Source organism: Magallana gigas, chromosome 1 (genome assembly GCF_963853765.1).
Source record: "Magallana gigas chromosome 1, xbMagGiga1.1, whole genome shotgun sequence".
Taxonomy (NCBI): Eukaryota; Metazoa; Mollusca; class Bivalvia; order Ostreida; family Ostreidae; genus Magallana; species Magallana gigas.
The window spans coordinates 34650451-34671157 of record NC_088853.1 but is presented as its reverse complement, the minus strand read 5'-3'; the positions used below and the strand labels follow the sequence as shown (position 1 = coordinate 34671157).

Genomic DNA, 20707 nt, shown 5'->3' with positions numbered 1-20707 from the left:
TCATGAATATGTTCGAGAATAGTAATCATGTCTTCTGATTTATTTTCGCTCTTGTCGAGCAAGTGTAAGATTGAGAAGTTCGATTTCCTACTACATTCTTCAACATAGGGATGATCAATATTTGCAGTTACACATTTCTGAAGACCCTCACTGGATGAAAAATCAAGTTTCAGCAAAACTGAAACTATATGGAAACCTTGCTGAAACTTGAAGTTGAAGTTTCATGTATAGTTTCCGCAATGCGAAAACCATTATATCGATTCAGCAAGTATCCGTTAGGTTTCAGTCAGCAGAAACTTTAGTCTAAGAATCCTGATGGTTTCCGCAATGCGGAAACTAAATTTAAATCGTGTGAAAAGTTGTGTAAATTATTATGGAAATATCAATCAGTTTCAGAACATTTCCGCTAGGTTTCAGTATGCTGAAACTTTAAGTTAAGATTCCAAATGGTTTACGCATTGCTGAAACTATTACTAAAATTGATTTGAGTTTTATAGTGATATCATTTATTTTCAACAGCTTTAAGTTTAATTCTAGCCTAATGATAATGAATCCGTACATACTTAAATGTATAGTAAGGTTTCAGCGTGACTGAAACTAAATGTATACATGCAACTATCTTCAAATGTGGAAAATAAGGCGATTAAGAACCTTACTAAGTAATTAATTGAATTTGAAAAGAAAAACTGATGTCTGATCTTGTTTAATGCATATGATGAAATCATTAATCTTAGGTACTCGGGCACGTGTATACATGTGTATACATTCTTTGTCCAGGTGACCTCCTCTGTGATTTTCCTGTATATTCTGTGTGGATTGCAGTGTTTTTTCTGCCAGGAGTGAACAAAAGACTGTTACATAACATATACACAGTATGAAGCGTGAGTTTATAACTGGAGCCCGGCAGGATTTTTTTTTCAATTTGTGTGTACCTGAGTTAGTAAAACTGATAAGTAAATTATAATTATTTAGTAAAAAAGTCTAGCTAGTTGTATATCGCAAACAGTGTATGAGGAAGAATTTTACTTAGTGCACTCAATAAATTAATATACCTATTTTGTAAGACTCCTTCTTAAATCCTTTAGTAATCATTTGAATGAACCTTTAGGTACAGTAACCAATTAAGCAAACAAATTAAGGTAAAGTCGTTGTAAATTTTTACAAATCATACCAAATATTCGTACAACCTGAAGTTTAGAGCTAATTCATTTCTTTTTTAATACCACGCCAACACATGAACACAGGAATTTTTTTTTTAAATTCTACAGTTGATAATAACAAGTAAAACCCACTTTGAGTTTGAGTCTAATATAATAATTGTTTTATTATTTACATGCCTTTCAGACTTTACTACATGTATGACTGTATCATGATTCACTGGCGTCGGAAGCAAATTGATAGTGGGGGGAGGGGGGGGGGGGGCTAGACTAATCCTCAGAAATATTGAGGAAAAACCCTAATTCCCAAAATCATGAAAATCTTAATCCGTGGGGGGAGGGGGGGGGGGGGGGGAGTATACCTATACTATATACTTAAAAATAAATTTCCCTACCAAAATTTTTTCCCCAAAATCATGAAATTCCTAATCCGTGCCTATTACTCCAACTTCTCAATCTTTCAGGGTAAATTTAGGAACAATTACATTTCCGGCGAGAAAAAGTGGGGGGGGGGGGGGGGGCTATGTGCCTAATGGTTAAGTCTAACTTTGCACTAAGCCCCCCCCCCCCCCCCCCCCCCCCCCCCCCCCCCCCCCCCCCCCCCCCCCCCGGTTCGACGCCTATGTGATTCGTGCATTTCTAGCTATACTTTGTATTTACTTTCTGTACTCTAAACACAGATATTGATACATGTTTATGAAACATGCACATGTTTCTGTTATAAGATATAATAAGCATTATTTATAATTTTACTGAAGTTATACGTTATATTACAAAATCAGTTTAAAATCCAGCACTAGCCATGTGGTGCACGTGATTTTAATCCCATTTTTAAAATTTGATTATACATTCGTATACATTTGATGTAGAAAGTATAATACCAAATAATTAAAATTATATTTTGTTTATATATCAGTCCGACGTGTACGTCTTACTTCCCGGCTTGTTTAACGCGTTTGTGATTTAATTTGATAAGTATTCTTAACGTACTGTTCATCGTATGACCAATCAGTGCACATGTATAACTGTAAAATAATTGCCATCAATTCATCGTAGTTGTAAATTCACCGTACGGGTGAACGCTGTTAATCGGACCCCGTTAATTGATCGGCATCTAATTATATTTGTGATTTCTGTGTGTTCATGCAGAACCTGCTCTGTGATGAACATAATATTTTCACACCTCTATATTTTGAATAAGAATATGACCGTGCTTAGAATCGCGGTGAAAATTGGACAAGTCAAGACTAACTTGTCATTAAACTATATGACTCTATCATATTTAGTTTGGCAAAATCATCAGTACATGTAAATAAAATATAGTTAAAGACAAAATCTGATACATATGTCTCATTAGAATTTGTTTAATTTCATTAGACATTTGTAAACAAACGGTCGGCCATTTTTTTTGTTAATCACGTGTTACAAATACAATTGTAACAAAGACACGCCAATACTTTGTCGTATTTAACCAGGAAATACTGACTCCGACAGTTCTTATTTAAAATAAATATACATGTAAAAAGTATACTATTCGGTAAAAAATGATAATTTTGATTAAACAGTATTCATTTTTAACTATCCCAAGATGCACTTTTCCAAGATTTAGCGGGTTCTGATTGGTCAGTATTGGCGCACTTTATGATTCCGAGCGAAGGTTAAAATGGACAAGAAGGTGCCGTTGTAAAATGGAGAATTGAGGAGCATTAATAGCCTCTACAACAAGGCGATAATGCAGGAACGAAGAACTCATGTCAAGGTAACTTAATTCACAATATAGATACTCCCAATAACATTTCCAAGGCTATAATTTATCTCTCATTTGTAAACGAGATCTCGCGCCATCAAATCAAGATGGCGTCATTTTTTTCAAACTTGGTTCGGCATTTTAATTTTTATTACCGTATCTCTTTAAAATATACGTTTTGACCAAGTTAACCATTAACCAACTTTATATGCATGATAATCAAGATTATCCAGGGTATACACATATATAATTATATAAACGTCCCTAATATATGAATGCTTGGTTGGTAAACAAGACGAACAATGAATCTTTCGCACATTATACAATTTACAAACTCTAAATGTAACGTAAATATTAAAAAAAAAATATTAATTAAATCCGGAAAATGAAATCTTTCACGTTTTTCTTTTTCAGCATTGACAGCATACATGTAAAGTCAATGTTTCCGGTGATTAGTTGCATCCTCTGTTCGGTGATTCGGGTGAATGTTTTGACCAGCTGGACGATGTGAACGCAAGGTATTGCTTTGAAATTGATTATTTTCACCATTAACTTATACATGTGTTGGATGTTTATAATTTACTGTAGTAATTTTTGGGAAATCCAGGTCTAAGTTCTTGAAAAGGAGGTTGTTTGGGGGGGGGGGGGGGGGGGGGGGGGGGTGAAACACACTTATTGTCGATAAGTTTTTCCATTGTTCAACAAACAATAATTGAATCAAAATGAAAATAATATTGCTTCAAATATGAAATGAAACATTTTAGACCAGATACTACTGTAGTCATTGTATGACATAGTTTGAACAGCAACTGGCAACTGTATAGTAGCTTCTGTATTCAGAATTTTATTCAGAATGCTTTATTACATGTTAGGCTGAATGTTTATTGTTTAAAAATCTAAATGAAACTTTATTATTCTTGTTTAAGATAAACAGAACAGACATAAAGTACAGCCCAGTGAAAGGAAGAAGTTCATCGCAAGAAGAAGAATTTTAATGCTACCACTGCAGTCTAGAACTACTAAGTCTGCTGTAACCATGATGTGATCATATGAGTGCTTCACCGGTCTGGACAATGCTCGAAAATCCCCCAAAAAGGCCTATTTCCATAAACTACGACTCAGGTTACATCAACAACAGCCAAGGACACTCCTTATTGATTCGAATGGACACATCTCTACGACCCGACTAAACCTATGCTGAACAAGACTTTTTAACTGTAAAGTATTCTCATTTCAAAAAACCTATAAACCATAAAAGTAATTTTTTATATGATCAAATACCAGTATATTACAATGTCTGTCTGTAAGCTAGAATCTTAGAAAATCACATGGTTTTGACTTATTAAATGATTGATTAGACCTTGCAGATATTAACTTTCATTTTCTTATATAATTTGTTATATTTGCAAATATTGCATAAAATATTAGAATCCATGTAACATATATCCTCACACCTCCAAGTTGATAAGTGTTAACACTTTTTTTTCCCATTTTCTTTGTTTAAACATTTATTGATAACTTAGTTTTTATTTGCAGCAATATATGAAAAATTAAGAAACCAATCTTAAATGTTAAAACACTGCATTAGGAGATGAATGCATGGGTCACAGAAATGATAAAATACACCAGACAATATTCAATTACGTCGTATATGAAAATATATAAAGACAACATATACCCCATGTATTACAATTTTTATATAACAAAATTACTTGCATGGAAAGTTGTTTCCATGTGGGTTTTATTTTAATCTGTGTGATGTAATTAATATTGGAATTAGCTTTTATATCATAAGTAAAATGCTGGTATTGATGAGAATTGTAAGGTGAATGATCTGTGTGATACTTTGTACTTTATACATTCATGCTACAAAAAGCAAGTACATGTACATGTAGTAATACTTGACATATATAAACAATGTATATTTTACTTCATGTCTTGGATTTAAAAATATTAATGTAGGTAAAGTAGTGAAATGTAGGAAGGTAAACCGTGTGTAAAGAAGATTATTCATCAGGAATGAAGTGTGTTGCAATCGGCATAATTAATTAAATGTGTACATCATATTTTTGCACATGATTTGGCAGACTGCTCCATTGTTAGCTTTTTATATTATAAACTTTTCATATCTACCTCTGGGTCATCTATTAAATACTGACAGGCTTATGATATTAAAATCTGATCAGATGGTACATCATGGGTGGAAATGAGAAGTTCACTTTGGACTTAATGGATTATCCAAAAAATGATATCAAATCCTGTTCTATTGTAAAACATTAGATTATATTACTAACAAAGAAAAGGTTTATCCCAACTTGTAAGTGGGTCACTTTGACCTCATTTTGGAATTTATTGACATACATATTCAAATCAAATCTGGGTCATACCTCTATAGTCAACTACTATCTTGTAGTGTATTTTTTTTTTAAAGATGGATACTTTAGACTTTTCAAAAATATTTTATGGTGTACATATTCATTGTAGTTCAAAACAAATTGAGACAAGTGTATCATGTTCATGTAACAGTGAAGTTTTCTATGTTTATTCATGTACATGCAGTTATTTTGTAATTTGCATTCATATTTTTAAAAAAAGTAAGATCTTTGTTGCATTTTTAAAGGGAGATTTGATAGGCATTTAATCGAGATGAAAAAAAAATACAAATGTAAAGATTTCTATGGGAGTTTTTTTTTTCTTGTGCAATTTTATCATTTTTTAAATAAAAGTCCCTGATAAGGGAACTGCCATATGGATGTTTCTCCATTATTGTATCTTGGCTGTATTTTATTTATTATTGGAAACAATTTCAGATTTTTGAACAAAATAAATTTGGAACTGTTTGAAATTGTTTTGTTTTTACATAAAGTAGAAACCTTGCTCAGCTTTTGTGAAAGCAAAAATATAAAAAGTTTCAGTAAGTTTCAGTTGCGGAAACCCTTTGTAAACAATATGTATCCCAATTGTATATGGAGGTTGACACTATGCAAAAACTTCAAGTTTCAGTAAGTTTCTGTCGCGGAAACCATTTGTAAACAATATGTATCCCAAACGTATATGGAGATTGAAACTATGCAGAAACTTCAAGTTTCAGTAAGTTTCCGTTGCGGAAACCATTTGGATTCATGGACAGCCTAAGTTTCAGCACTGCGGAAACTTAATGAAACTTGAAGTTTCCGTGCTGAAACCTGTCGGAAACTTAAAGTAACCTTAAGTTTCCGCAGAGTTTCCAAAGGGTTTCCGCAGCGCTGAAACCAGATATTTCATCCAGTGCCTGTAGTGCTGGAATGTACTTTGTAGCTGCTTTTACAATATGGAAAACCATATCATTTTCTAAACTTTCACACTCTTCTCTGTCAGGGACAAATTGACTGTTGGGTACATTTAGTATATCAGCCTTGGGACAATCATCCGGAAGGTCACAATTCACAACCCTTCTTTGTACACCAAGCATTAAAAACCAATAACTCTGAACTTGCCTGGTTTTGGTCATTGAAGATGGTCTTTTGGTCCAATCAAAATTGTCTCCCATTATTTCTACTGGTGGAAGTGGATTCCCAAGTTTAGATTCATATGAGTCAAGAGCCACCTGAATATGTCTTTTTGATCTTTCTATGTTTGCTAGGGAAGTTAACATTGTTTCTTTACCATATCCTGACGCATACTCTACTTCAGGTAATTCAATGTCCCTGATTACTTCAAGTCTTGGTAAAGTGAAGTTTTTTGATTTTTCAATACCATGAGAGGAATCAACTGAGGTACACTTTTCTGATTCAGTGAATGCATTACTATAAAGGGCAGAATGGTCACCAGATTTATCATGATAAGCACATATACTCATATGAGGCAAAGACTCACCACTATGATTATGCGTAAAGGCTAACTCATGCAGCTGATTTAAATATGTATCCCCCTCCAGGCTTGATACAATAGTTTGCTGAAGGCTTTGAGTAACTCCTCCACAGGTGAGGTGGCGATACTAGAGGAAATGCAGAACAGATGCTGTCAGGCAGATTCTTTTCATACTACATGTACTTGTAAATATTTATAAATATTACTTTAAACTATTTGGAAACTTAAAGTGTACTAATCAAATACTTAAAATTGATTTTAAGAAAATGTCAAAATGTGTTTATGCAAATCACACTGGTGGTGATAATTACAATTGTTGACTATGACATTAATATAACCCTGACAATATAACATTCTTTGATATTATTTGCATGGAAAAAAGATTTATGAGAATATTCAGGTAAAATTAGCCATTCATACAATCATTTAAAATATATTCTCATATTAGTACCATTAAAGCAGGTTTACTGAGTTCATCTGCTTTAGCTTTTATCTCTTCCTGTTGTCTCTGCTGTAATACTGTGTCCTTGATCTTTTTTCTCTGCACATCCTGCAGCTCAACTTTCTTTTTATATACTGCTTTAGGTCCAACTGACAGTCCCATGTTGCTCAGCAACCTAATAGTCTATTAGTAAATCAGATACTTTCAACTTTAAAAAACTTTAGTGTCAAATTCAGAACTTGGATGAAATTTACAAGAAAATAAATTGCTCAACAAGGAAACATGTAAGAATATCACTGATATTTTATATAATTTTATTAAACTTTTACAATTACCATTTAAAACTTCACAAAAGAAACACAATTTCTAATATTCTTAAAGTTAGTAATAACCTCATCTGTGGCCCCTCCTTGATCCAGAATCTGACCGATCACATGGTGGATTGCTGATAAGTGGTTGTTTCGGTTGAAAAGATGTACTGCTGCTGCAACTGATAACCTCAAAGAAGTAGATTTTCCCATGACACTTTCTAAAAGGCCATGTAACACTGGACACTTTGTCTTAAGCTCATGAATAAATGGAAGCATGTCCATCTCACATAAATCTTTACCGGTTGAATTGCGAAGGAAAGATGCATCACTTAATTTGCTTATTGTCTTTGATTCCTTGGCAGCTTGACCATTTATCAAAAGGTGTCTATCCTTTCTTAACGCTTCTATCCCAACAATTTTTTTAGCAAGGGTTTTGCTTTTGTCACCTCTTAGAATAGACTTCAAAACACTTTTCCATTGTCCTTTTACAATTCTAGACTTAACTACTCCCTGCAATTTGCCTCGATAAGAAATCTGTATAGAAAATGATAAAATATATATAAGTAAAATACTTCTTAACCTATGAAATTTTAGAACATATGTCTGACTAAATATTACATTGTATATGGCTGGAAAAAGTTGCTTATTTTGCTTCATTACTACTAAAATGTATTGACCTCACTACATGAACATGAAGTCAAAGTAAATAAAGTGATTTCCTTATTTCATCAAAACATTTGTAAGCAAGTAAAACTAAAATATCCTTCTATTTTTCTGCCAGCACATACTGAAATACTAATTCTCACTACTGTCATGTAAAAAACATTTATACAGCATGCAGAGTAAATACTTATACTTTAATAGTATATAATTTTCACATAAAGCAATATTCAATGCTTATACATGTCCCTTCATATCTTGCCAAGTAAATTCATATTATGCAATTGATCCTTGTACGTAACCTACCCATATACTATCTGCTGGTGGGTCTTTGAAGAAAAGTTTTCTGCGCTTAGAGGATCTTGGAGTTAAAACAGGCCTCGTCTGAATACTTTTATTTGGTGTCACCACTGTTTTGTGAAATCTGTTAGGGGTCCTCTTTTCCACCGACATTTGTTTTGAGGTTACTAATTTTTTCAGCTTCCGAGGCGTGGGACTATGAATTATGTGTCTTTTCTCTTGCGAGGCTGCTTTAGCAGGAGAATTTGTCGACCCCATTTTCATCTTGGCACGAACTGCACCAAGAATTTCATTTTTTTCAGCTCTCAGTGAGGCAATTTTGTGTTCTAAATCAAAGTCGATTTTCGATAGGCGATTTAATTTAGTGAAACATGGTATACAAACATACTGGTCAGTATCTATTCTTATGGATCTCTCCAATACTTCTTCCAGTTGATTTTTTACTTGAAATGCTGGGGAAGAAACTAACCGCCGCTGTTTAGGACCGATTTCGGTTGCACAAATACAGCACTTTGTATTAGCGGCCATGCTGTTATCATTCGGAACATTGTTTACGTACTTTTTTCTTTCCCTTGAGTAAACAGTATAGAAACATCACGAACGGAGACTGTACGTCATATGAGATTTGTTATGCACTTTTTGATTGGTCGACCACTTATAGTAAACCCCAATCAGAATTAAGGAAAAAAATCCCGACTTTTGATAGCATGATAGGCCAAGGGTTCGTGAGAAGCGGTGCGGATCAGAAACCCTTGGCTAGCAAAGATGAAACAAGAGCAGGAACTGTTACAGCGCAAGTGTGAAGAACACGTCAAGGACATTGAATTGTTAAAAGCCTCATTACTAAGACTGGAAGAAGAAAACAAATTTCTGAGAGATGATGTTGAGAAGAAGACACTTAGTATCCAGAACCTGAAAGGGGATGATCGACGCACCAAGTTCTACAGTGGATTCCCTAATTTTGAAACTTTAAGTGCAGTGTTGAGTGTCACATCTACAAAAGTGAAGAGGAGAAGGACAAAGTTACCAAAAGAAGATGAACGAACTGTTGCTGAGCCTAGTGAAACTTGGGAGGAATCTTGCAATGACGGACTTGGTCTACAGATTTAATATCAGCCAGTCTTCAGTGACAAACATTTTCCATGAATGGCTAAATGTCCTTTATACTTCATTAGGATGACTTGTCCTCGTGAAGTGGCCTGAAACTGACGAATGACAGTTACCAGAAGTGTTTCAAAACGAAGTTTTTAGAAAGGTAAAATGTGTAATTGACTGCACAGAGATTTTTATTGAACGACCATCCAACCTCAAAGCCAGAGCTCAAACCTATTCATACTACAAAAGACACACCACAATCAAGATCTTAGTAGGGATAAGTCCATGCATCTGGCTGTGTGACATTTCTGTCAACCTGTTGGGGAGGCCGAGTGAGTGACAGACAGATTACTCGTGATTCTGGACTTTTGGGCAAGTTAGTGCCTGGTGATGTTGTGTTAGCAGACAGAGGTTTCAATATGTCGGATGATTTTGCCATTAGAGGTGCCAAGTTGATTGTACCTACCTTCACAAAAGGCAAGAAGCAGTTATCAAGGGAAGAGGTGGAGAATTCCCGAATGATGTCTTGTGCTAGAATCCACATTGAAAGGATCATAGGAAGGTTAAAGGACTTTGAAATTATCAAAGGAACATTGCCCATCAATCTAGTGAAGAGGAAAGTGGACTCAGGTATTACCTCTGGTGACAAACTAGTGCGTGTTGTGACATCCAATATTAACAACAATGGACCTATTTTATGAGTTGCTTTGTGATTTGTGAGGTTCAGGACAAAATCTATGATGAGCTTATGGATGTATAAGATTTTTTATGCAGTGCACTTGATCAGTTTTGTGCCTTTAGAAATACATATATTGTTTATGTTAACCTTGACAAGGAATTGTGCAAAGCAGTTTAAAAGAAATTCATTGTTGTTTAACAAGCTATTAATAATAACTCCAGTTCTAAAATAAAACTACTTTTATGACTGAATATTGCTCATATATCTATGACACATGTATGTGAAAAGAACTATTTATTAAGGATATATTCTTTTGAATATTTGCGGGCGTAACTGGGATTATTCAACGGGGGGTAACTCTTGAGAGTGTCGTAAATTATACAATTCGCAAATGTTTCGTATGTCAATAAGAATGTAAAAACATCATCATCTTGATAAAAGATAAACATTTAACAACTAACTAAGGCTTTGTTTTATCTTATCAACTTCAATTAAGAGACTATGGAGTTTTGCGACATATCAATGTAAACAGCAGACGTTATTCGGCAGATATGTCACTTCATCTGTCTTTTCTGATTTCATGGGTAAAAAATTGAATAGGGGATTTAAAACAAAAGAACAGGCATCTACATTGATTAGAATTTCAGCAAGCTTGGCAGCCCGGCAGAATTGCATCAAGGAAGACAACAAAAGGGAGGGGGGATTGAGTTTTGCCGTTGTAACAAATGATCACACTTACAATACATCAACAAACAGCGAACGTGATACAGATGTCCTGATTGAAGAGGCTACACAACGATTTAGTGATAAAAACAATTGAGAGAAGGGCGAAGAATAGTGGAGCTAGATATATTAGCTCAGGGCTTATCGGGTTGTAAAAAATGTGGAGTCCCACTTCAACTTTCCCATGCAATTGGCATCAAGACATGTGGCCTTTCTGCACTTCTAAAAGTAAGTATGTTTACGATTGTTTATAATGTGAGGTCTTAATGAAGCAACAATTTGAAAAATAAAGTTGTGCCACAATTCACAAACTTTGAACAAAAATAAATACCATGTTATTTATGTCTCTGGCATAATGTAGAATTTCCTGGTGAAAAGTATTATGGAATTTTCTTTAAAAACATCAAGTAGAGATTTATCGCAAGTTTATCAAGTGTTGATTAGTGTTTATCACAAAACTAATATATAAGATCTACATGTACTTTATATTTGCATAATTATATAGTTCTGATTAGTAGAAATAGTTGAGTTGCTTATACCAATTAAACCCGTTTCTTCAGGTTCCCTGTTACAATACAAATTGTAATTACATCGCAACAGGTAAACAGTGACAATTATATAGACATAACAGTAACACATTTGATTTTGATTTTAAAATACATGCATGCATCTGTATTCAAATATCAGAAAGCGGTATATCTCACTTATAGTCTGTCCCAAGTTATTGCTTCCATCGTTTTTTGATGATTTTTAATGAAAATACACATATCTGTGAAACAAATACTGTTGAAATCAATAAAAGGGGAAATATCCAAAATATCTTCATTGACACATTATCATTTTTCAATCATAAAAGTTCACAGGAACGAAATCAAAGAACAAGGGACGTTATGAGCCGTATTTGGCCGCAAAATTTATCATATTTTCAACGTGTTAGTTTTGTTTTTTGATGTGGTACATTGTACTAAATTCGATACTGGCTAAATTCAACAGGCACCAAAATGAACACAACATGGAGTTTTTTTATAAAATACATGGTTACTGTCTGGAAATATAAGCTATATTTGGGCGAGGGTAAGAAAACGTGAGGGCGAGGCGTGCGGAGTCCTAAGCCTTGTCCTCTTCGACCTGAGCCCAAATATCGCTTATATTTCAAGATATTTATTATGTATTTTGTTTAACGGGCAACATAATATCACATTTTGCACCCTAAATGAGCTTTATTTGACAAAATTTGTTGCATATCTGCAGTTGAAACCATGACGCGATGGTGTAGAGGCAAGAAAGATGACGTCATAATTAATGCATTTGAACGTCGGTTGAATACACGAGGCTATATTGAGGCATTGACTGAATATACCTCTATTTTATTGGGTTACTTTTATTAGGTCAATGCAAGGGGTAGTTGCAGGATAAATTGAATTCAGTTGTAACTAATTAAGTGTATTTACTCTCAATAATCTGAAAATTGAAGAAAGTTTCAAATGTATCTTGCATAAAATACATAAGAATAAGAAAAATGCTGTCTTTGTAATCTAAAGTATTTGTTGTTTGAAAAGTTAAACCTTTTTATTATTTCTAAAGCAATGGTTCACAGTGGAATTGGTGGAAGGCAAGTTAATAGCTTCCTGTCAGCCCTTAATATCCCACCAGTCAGCAATACCCTCCTTTCCCAAAGAGAGAAGGAGATGGGGAGTGCAATGAAATGTGTTGCCCAAGCCAGTGTTATGGAAAATTTATCAGAAGTGAAATTGTCAAAAATGTAATTTTGCATTTCTGCTACATGTACATGTATTTATACATACCATTGAAATTTAAAACATTTATATCTGAAAATACTTTTCAGTAAACCTCAAAAAATATGCTTGTTTTAACTTTTTTCAAAAAGTTAAATATGTATCTAATAACTCATTAGGCCACACCAATATAACTTCTTGTTCGTCTGACATCCGGTGGAAAAAAGGTACAAGCGGGCGAGCGATTAAATAATAAATTATTATTTCTTGTAGCCAAAATTTCTAGGCGGTACATGAATAAATTTGTGCTGATGGTTATATTTTTTTCTACTTGTTTCTAAATTAAAACTATTTAAAATGTGAAAAATAGAGCAGAAATAGAAAAGAAAAAACGGCACAGAGTTTCCATGATGTGATTTATTAATAACAATAATTATTTAGATAGTTTTATTTAAATACGAGCATGCGGGTCTGACAAACAAGAAATTATATTGGTGTGGCCTTATTGAGTGAACAATTATGAAATGTACAAGTTTTATTTGGTACATAGATGTTGCTTTCATTCCCTTATACACAATTTTCAATTGAAAAAATTATATTTTTGTAATATTTTTTAGAGGTGAAAATACTGATGGGCTAACTGTAAATGTAGATGGTGCATGGCAGAAGAGGGGAAGTGGCGGATCATTTGACAGTCTTTCAGGTGCTTATAACTGAATTTAAAACTATACATATAAACTCATTTCAAAGTTCAAACTCAAACAATGCCAATTAAACTTTGCTAGTATATAACTGACGTAAATTAAAATCATGTCCTCTGACTACTATTTTATACATTTTACCCAGTAGATCTCATTTAAAAATTTGACTTTGTAGGTCACTGCTCAATGATTGGGGCCAAAACAGGAAAAGTTGTTGGATATAATGAGCGCAGCAAGTTCTGCAAGACCTGTGATAATTCGGCAAAGAAAGGAAAAACACCAAATAAGCATGACTGTCGGATGCCCTGGAGTGGAAGTGCTAAGGCCATGGAGCAGGATATGGTGGTTGAGATGATGAAAACATGTAAAGAAAAAGGAGCCGTGGTAGAGACAATCATTGCAGATGATGATACAACAACAATTGCCAGAATAAAACAAAATGTTAATCCATACATAAAGAAAAAGTCTGACAAAAACCACGTAAAGAAAAATATTGGCATTGCCTTGTACTCCTAGCGAAACAAACACAAGAAGTTGCAAAATCCAAAATTTTTCAAGTATTTGCAGAAGTGTTTGGACTACATGCTGGCTCAGAACCAAGGAAATTCAGATGGTATAGAGAATGGGTTAGAAGCAATCAGTAGACATCCTTTTGGGGACCACTCATTTTGCCAGACTTCTCTTTGAGATATTCCCCTCCAGACAGCTCTTGGAGATCTGATGCATAGCTACAAATCCCAGAGTCAAAAGCTTTCTTCAATGGGTAGCACTCAACCCAATGAGAGCTTCAACAAAACAGTTGCATTAAAAGCTCCTAAAACACAGTTTTACAGTGGATCCACCAGCTTGAACTGGAGGATTGCATCTGCTGTTGCACAAAAGAATGATGGACAAAGTTACCTACTGAAGGTAAAGGGATTTTTGATTATACATAAGAAATATATTCTAATATGAACCAACAATTTAAAACAAGAAGCAACACCCTGCCTGGGTATCTTTCTATATCAGTATGTTCTTTGTATTTGAATAAATTACATTTCATATTGAATGCTATCATAATTACCAGTATTTGCAGTTATTGAAGATTGAAGAAAAAGAAACATAAGCCACTAGCTAGGACCATAATTTAGGTTATTTTGGCATTTTAGGTGTACAGAGAACTTGGACTCTCTCCTGGGTGCCATACACGAAGACTTGCCTTACTGCGTGACATGCAGGCCAGGAAGAGAAAGGCGATATGTTCAACATGGAAATATAAACTGAGGAGAATTCAGCTCAAGAACAGGAAGTAAACATTGATCACTGTTTGTAGATATTTAATAAACATAAGTGAAATGTTAAAATATAAATCAAGTAAACATTATTTTTGTAAATCTGTAATAAAAATACACTTTGCTACTTAAAAGGAAATCAAAACTGGAATGTTCTTCAGTTTTATCATTTTTATTTAGAGTCAAGTCAAATGCAGTGAAAGAACTGAGAGAGGGAGACAGCTATGGCAGTTCTGTTGAACTCATGATTCATCAGGACATAAAGGAGATTGCTTACCCGAGAGTTCCACCAAAGGATGTTGGGATAAAGTCAGCTTCAATACCTGTATACTTTGATTTAGAAATCACTGGATTAGGTAAATAATATCCAAATGTTGACTAAGGTTGAGGGCAACATTGAAAATGTAAGTTAATAATGAACGAAGTTTCACAGTCAATGAATCTACAAATCAGAAGTGATTTATTGTTACTGTGAGAATATCCTCTCAATATTATTTTAGCTGGTCTCTCACATATTTTAAGAAAAGATAACTGATCAATATTTTTTGGACAAGCTAACATTTAAATTATTAATATTTGTGTAACATGTAGAGCTATATGTACCATGAAAACATATTTGAATGTTACAGCACTTATTCATGTACAGGGCACAATAAATCTTATTATTATGTATAATTATTTCAGTGTTAATGATTAATCTGTTACACAATGAGCGGAACATTTAACCATTTAAAAATGTATGTTCTACATTTCTAGCCCTTAGTGGAAATCTATGGCACCCCTGCAAATGTTATTGTCATTTAAATTTTAGACCACGTGATTTTATTTGACCCTTTCAGTTTCGCAGTAAAAAGCATGCCTCTTGTTGATAGTCTATTTCATAGAATCTAGGTACTTATAGTCAAATATAAAATCTAGAGGTTTATTGATTTTAAACTTTATCTTCATTAATTGGTGGATAAAATGTGTTCTAGAAATAAATGCGACAATAAAAAAATTAGTTTTTGTCTGCTGTTGCAACAGTTAACATGCTTGTAGAGATCCCCCCTTAGGATTAATTTTCGATCCGCGCCTGACCTTTAGTAATAGCATCAATAGTGAAACAGACTATACTATTTTATGCCGAATGTTCCTTGAAAATGGCTCGATATACTAAGTTTTTATGCAAAACAGACACCCATTATTTTTCTAAAAACATGGTATTGCACACCACAAGCATCAAACATGGCTATGATTTTATTTAGCGACCCAATGTTTATATTTTCAACCACTCTACACGTGGTTGAACACGAACGATAACTCTGTTCCGAATATTTTCGTTTAATGTAAATAACCTATAGATGGTGAAATAAGGCATACATCTTAAAAGGTTGTCATGCTTTAACATAAATCCAAGTAGGATATGATATGTAAAACGACCAGTACTCACGTATTTTGAGAATATTATCCGAACACTTACACTTCCGCTCGAAATTTCACACGAACTGAACAAATCTCAGTGAAGTCTTGTGAACTTTCATTCGAGCACCTCTGGATTTATTACATGCTTAGCAACGAAAAAGAAAACATTCCGAACACATTCGCAGGGGTGTATGGGTAATAACTTTTCTTTCTTATGTTTAACAGGTCGTAATTCCCACATTACCCAGATGACTGCTGTATGCGGAGAAAATCAGTGGCAGTGTTTTGTCAAGCCAAAAGTTCCCATTTCTTCCTCAACATCTGATGTGACAGGCATAACGACGAGAGGCAGTCAGATGTTCCACAGAGGCAAACCTGTCCATTCCAGCAATCTGTCCCTTGCTTTAGAGTCCTTTGTTGAATTTATTTCTAGACAATGAAAATGTGCCATCCTTTCTAGGCATAACATCAAGTCTTATGACTGCCATGTTTTATTTAATGCCTTAGAAGCAGTTGGGAAGATGGATACTTTTAAAGATCGTGTTGCTGGATTTGTTGATACCGAGCTTTTGTTAAGGTCACAATTCCCAGGGTTGCCATCTTATTCCCAACAGGCTCTAGTTTCATCGTTCCTTCACTGTGACTACGCCGCTCATGACGCTTTAAAAGACGTCGTGTTCCTTCAAAGACTTGTACGGTTAGTTAATTTTGATGAACATAATAGACTGAAGGTGTCTTTCTCTCTGCCATGTGCAACTCTTTTCACATGAGAGCTTAAGAGTAACAGCCCACAACCTACCATCTCTTCAAGGACTTGTCAATGAAAAAATAATTACTAAGTGCATAGGTAGAAAAATTGCCGCCAGTGACTTGAAATATGCAACTCTAAAGCTAGCATTTAGTAGGGGAGAGGAGGAAGAGGTCAACTTTTATCACCATTGTTTCTCTCTATGTTCTCTCTACAAGGGTGGAATAGGTTCATCATTCAGAGAATTTTTATACAACAAGTGTTAGTTTTTCAACTGATCAGATTTAGTAATGTTGCACATGTAACCTATTTATTTCAACAGATAAGGCAGCATTGTAATACCACCATGCATTGATGCAAGTTCATTTACCATAATACCATATAACTCACATTTTTGAAAAATATATTATACATGTATGTATAATAAACTATCAGTATTTGCTTTGACGTAGATCTTTCAAACTACCAATAAAATTGAAATTAGAATGTACGAACTATGTATACTGGTATATTTTGTGCCATTGTTGCATTTATTGTTTGCTAGTTAGAGTTTTTTGTCATGTGTATATACTGCCTTTGATTTTTATTTTCCCTGAACTAGATATTAGCTCTAGTATGTACTGTATGATGTAACTCTCCCCCCTCACCCCACCACCCTCAAAAATCATGTAGATATATCAATATCAAATATTATCAATATATATTTATCATCATTGTTTCTCTCTTTGTTCCCTCTACAAGGATGGAATAGTTTCATCATTCAGAGAATTTTTATACGACAAATGCTAATTTTTCAACTGATCAGATTTAGTAATGTTGCACATGTAACCTATTTATTTCAACAGAGACATATAGGCATCATTGTAATACCACCATGCATTGATGCAAGTTCATTTACCATATAACTCACAATTTAGTAAAATACATGATACATGTATGTACCGGGTATATAAACTATCAGTATTTGCTTTCATGTAGATCTTTCAAAGTACCAAAACAGTTGAATTTAGAAAGAATGTGTTATGTATACTGGTATATTGTGTGCCATTGTTGCATTTATTGTGTGCTAATGAGTTTGGTTTTTTTTTATATTTCTTTTCTTCCAATCATTTGAAATGCATCTACTGGTCAAAACTTATCGATCAGACATCAGTTCTGAAGATGCTTGTTTTGTCGACATATCACTGTTTGCATTCCTTGATAATCACTGTCAAATCATAATTAATGCATCCAACTTCTTTGTTTTTAAACAAATATCAAATGAATTTTTAATTTTATATTAAATAATTACATTATTATAAAATACTTTAATAAACTAGAACATTTCATGGACTAGAAATACCCTATGCCATTCCATGTTATTCAAGGTCGCATCCAGAAGATTGTCTATAAGCACTAATACACCTCTTTGTCTTATTTTATTAAGTTTAATTAGTTGTATGTCTACTGTTTGTTCATTAAAATCTTTTCTTTCCATAATTACAATTGCTGTTAAAGATAATTACACCAATTTTTGGTGAATACAACTTCATGTTTTTCTCCAAATATGGCTTATTTTGTTTCCATAAAACGCTTCAACTGAAATAGGGGGTGAGGATATAACCAAAAATATTTTTTTCTTATATGCACACTAACCCCTACTTTTATGCCTTTATTTGGATCAATAATATGAAGAGAAAGTGTTCTAATATTTTCATAAAAAGTTAAATTGTAGAAACCCGTCTATCTTTGGTTTATTTATCATATTTGCAACGAAAATGATGCTCCAAATTTTCTTGAGCAATATACATTTTGGGCATAACTTATCAAAAAAGTGATTTCATAGTCTAAATTTTGACTAAAAATGAACTCTTGAGATGTTTTTAACTAAACAAAACTTAAAGAGGTTGAAATCTGCCTTTATTTTCTTAATTCTAGGGAATTTCTGGTCAAATTGCACTTTCTATGAGAATTTCAATGCACCATTTTTGATCTATGTTAAGGGGGTCATATATCTCTTAAATGAATACTAACATACACTTTTATTGTTTTCAATTTTGTCCTTAGGAATTGTACTTTTAAGAAATCATTAGCATTTAAAAAGTTTAATGTAGGTTTTTTTTCGTGAATGAGCAGAATCCACCCTTAAATGAATAAAGGGAGATCTTATCAATGTGACTTTTTTATCTTCAGAAAGAGAAATACATGGTTTGAAAGTTGCTATCGGATATCATCATATTGGTACTCCATGCCTTATAATAATGAAGCAGTCTTGAACTTATTTCAGTCAATCATAAACTGATTTATTTCTAATATTCCTTGATAAATGACTTTCCTTTGAAAGCATATATTTAACCACGAATTTGAAGGGGATACAATTTTTAATAGTTTCATTTTATTTTTTCTATCTTAAAACTTTAAAGTACTACAACTTTCAAATTTAAGTGAAAGTTCAAAAACTGCTTCAAGACATTTGGGCCATTGTTGAATTGAAAATTGATCCGTCATTCTGGATTGACAAGTAAATAAGCAAAGCTGGATATTTGTTCGATTACCAGACCTAAACGGAGTTGGGCCATTCCCATGTTAACAGTCTGATGAAGTTGTACTATGTAAAAAATTACCCCATTTCTCTACCTAAAATTCTAGCTAAAATTCTCCAAATGGCACGCTGAAGTTTTTATTACTTAAATCATAAATCTTGATTACCTCAATAATGTGAATGGAGGATAAGGTCATAACCTCGATGAGTACATAACACTTTACAGGGTTGAAGACCATAACCTGAGAAAACAATTAATTGTAATTATCGATGAAATAAACCATTACATTTTAGATAATTTTGAAGGTTTTTTTTGTATTTTAATCTAGTATCTTTAGCTTCAAATTTGACTTTAGCCTGTTCTCAGTTTATTGTCTTCAGGCCAGCAACCTTTCTCAAATGGGTCAAATCAACACTCTCTAAAAAGAAAACCGATTTTAGAGTGTAACGGACTTTAATACAGAACAACAAAGAACAAAGATTTAAAATATTAATGTATGTTTTTTTATCACAAAAGGTCAAAATATATTCAGTCAATAATACTGATATTTCCAGATACAAACATCACACTCTGCACCAATGCAAATGTCTACTTTTGTAGTGATAGCACAACACTCGAAGAACATTGTAGTGAAAGCCCAACACTCGAAAAACACTTCTGGTTTTAAAAACAGTCACTCCTTTGATCGTTTTGCTGCTGGCATCTTTCTATATGTGAGACAGGACTCTGTGGAACTTGCTTCAGTCCAACACACTTTAAGTGATACCACTCAACTCTGCTATGTCCAGACTTGCACGCAATCATGTCATCATAGTTCTCTGCTTTACCACATACATATACAATGTCAACTGTGTTGTTATTTTGATCACGGTCTTTCAGACGTCTTGTCATAAGTTCAAGAAGAATGACATTCATGAAAAACATTTAATTTCTGCAACATTTCTTCTATAAATGGCTGGTCTCGGAGAACTTTTTCAATGTGAAGTCCTTTGTGTGTTCAGCACAAAAAGTCACAGTGCCCAGCCTCACAAATGGCAATTTGTCCCTGGACTTGGTAATACTATTTTGATGATCTTATCAAGGACTTTGTGCACACTTTGACATCTTTAAATGATACACTCCCACATGAGTGAGATTTGGAATAAAATCATTTGTCTAACACTTCACATGGACTCGTATTGACATGCTTGTAAGGACTTAACTTCAACAAGTCCTTTATCACAACATGGGCACTCGGTAACACCGTTTAGGGTTACTCCTAGTGTTGGGTATGCAGGGTTGAACACAAGACCACTTTGTCGAACAAAAAATCCTGGATTGTGCTACTGCATCAAGTTCTGGTATTCCCGAATTGCAGTTTCCTCT

At 33.8% G+C, this 20707-nt stretch overlaps 1 protein-coding gene, 1 long non-coding RNA gene and 1 pseudogene across 2 annotated transcripts; 2 read left to right on the top strand and 1 right to left on the bottom strand.

Annotated features, from left to right (window-relative positions):
- Nucleotides 1-6467: 6467 nt before the first annotated feature.
- Nucleotides 6468-7669, bottom strand: LOC117688530 (uncharacterized). Its single transcript, XR_010707748.1, has 3 exons — nucleotides 7588-7669; nucleotides 7205-7378; nucleotides 6468-6880 (listed from the first exon to the last, which is right to left on the bottom strand). It is a non-coding gene; the product is annotated as an uncharacterized lncRNA (long non-coding RNA).
- A 1562-nt stretch (nucleotides 7670-9231) lies between these two features.
- Nucleotides 9232-10285, top strand: LOC136275871 (uncharacterized; annotated as a pseudogene).
- A 3816-nt stretch (nucleotides 10286-14101) lies between these two features.
- Nucleotides 14102-16512, top strand: LOC105336441 (uncharacterized). The gene is made up of 4 exons (XM_034463020.2): nucleotides 14102-14309; nucleotides 14549-14688; nucleotides 14852-15027; nucleotides 16298-16512. Exons 1-4 carry the CDS (start codon nucleotides 14121-14123, stop codon nucleotides 16510-16512), a joined length of 720 nt encoding a protein of 239 aa, XP_034318911.2. The 5' UTR covers nucleotides 14102-14120.
- Nucleotides 16513-20707: the final 4195 nt, after the last annotated feature.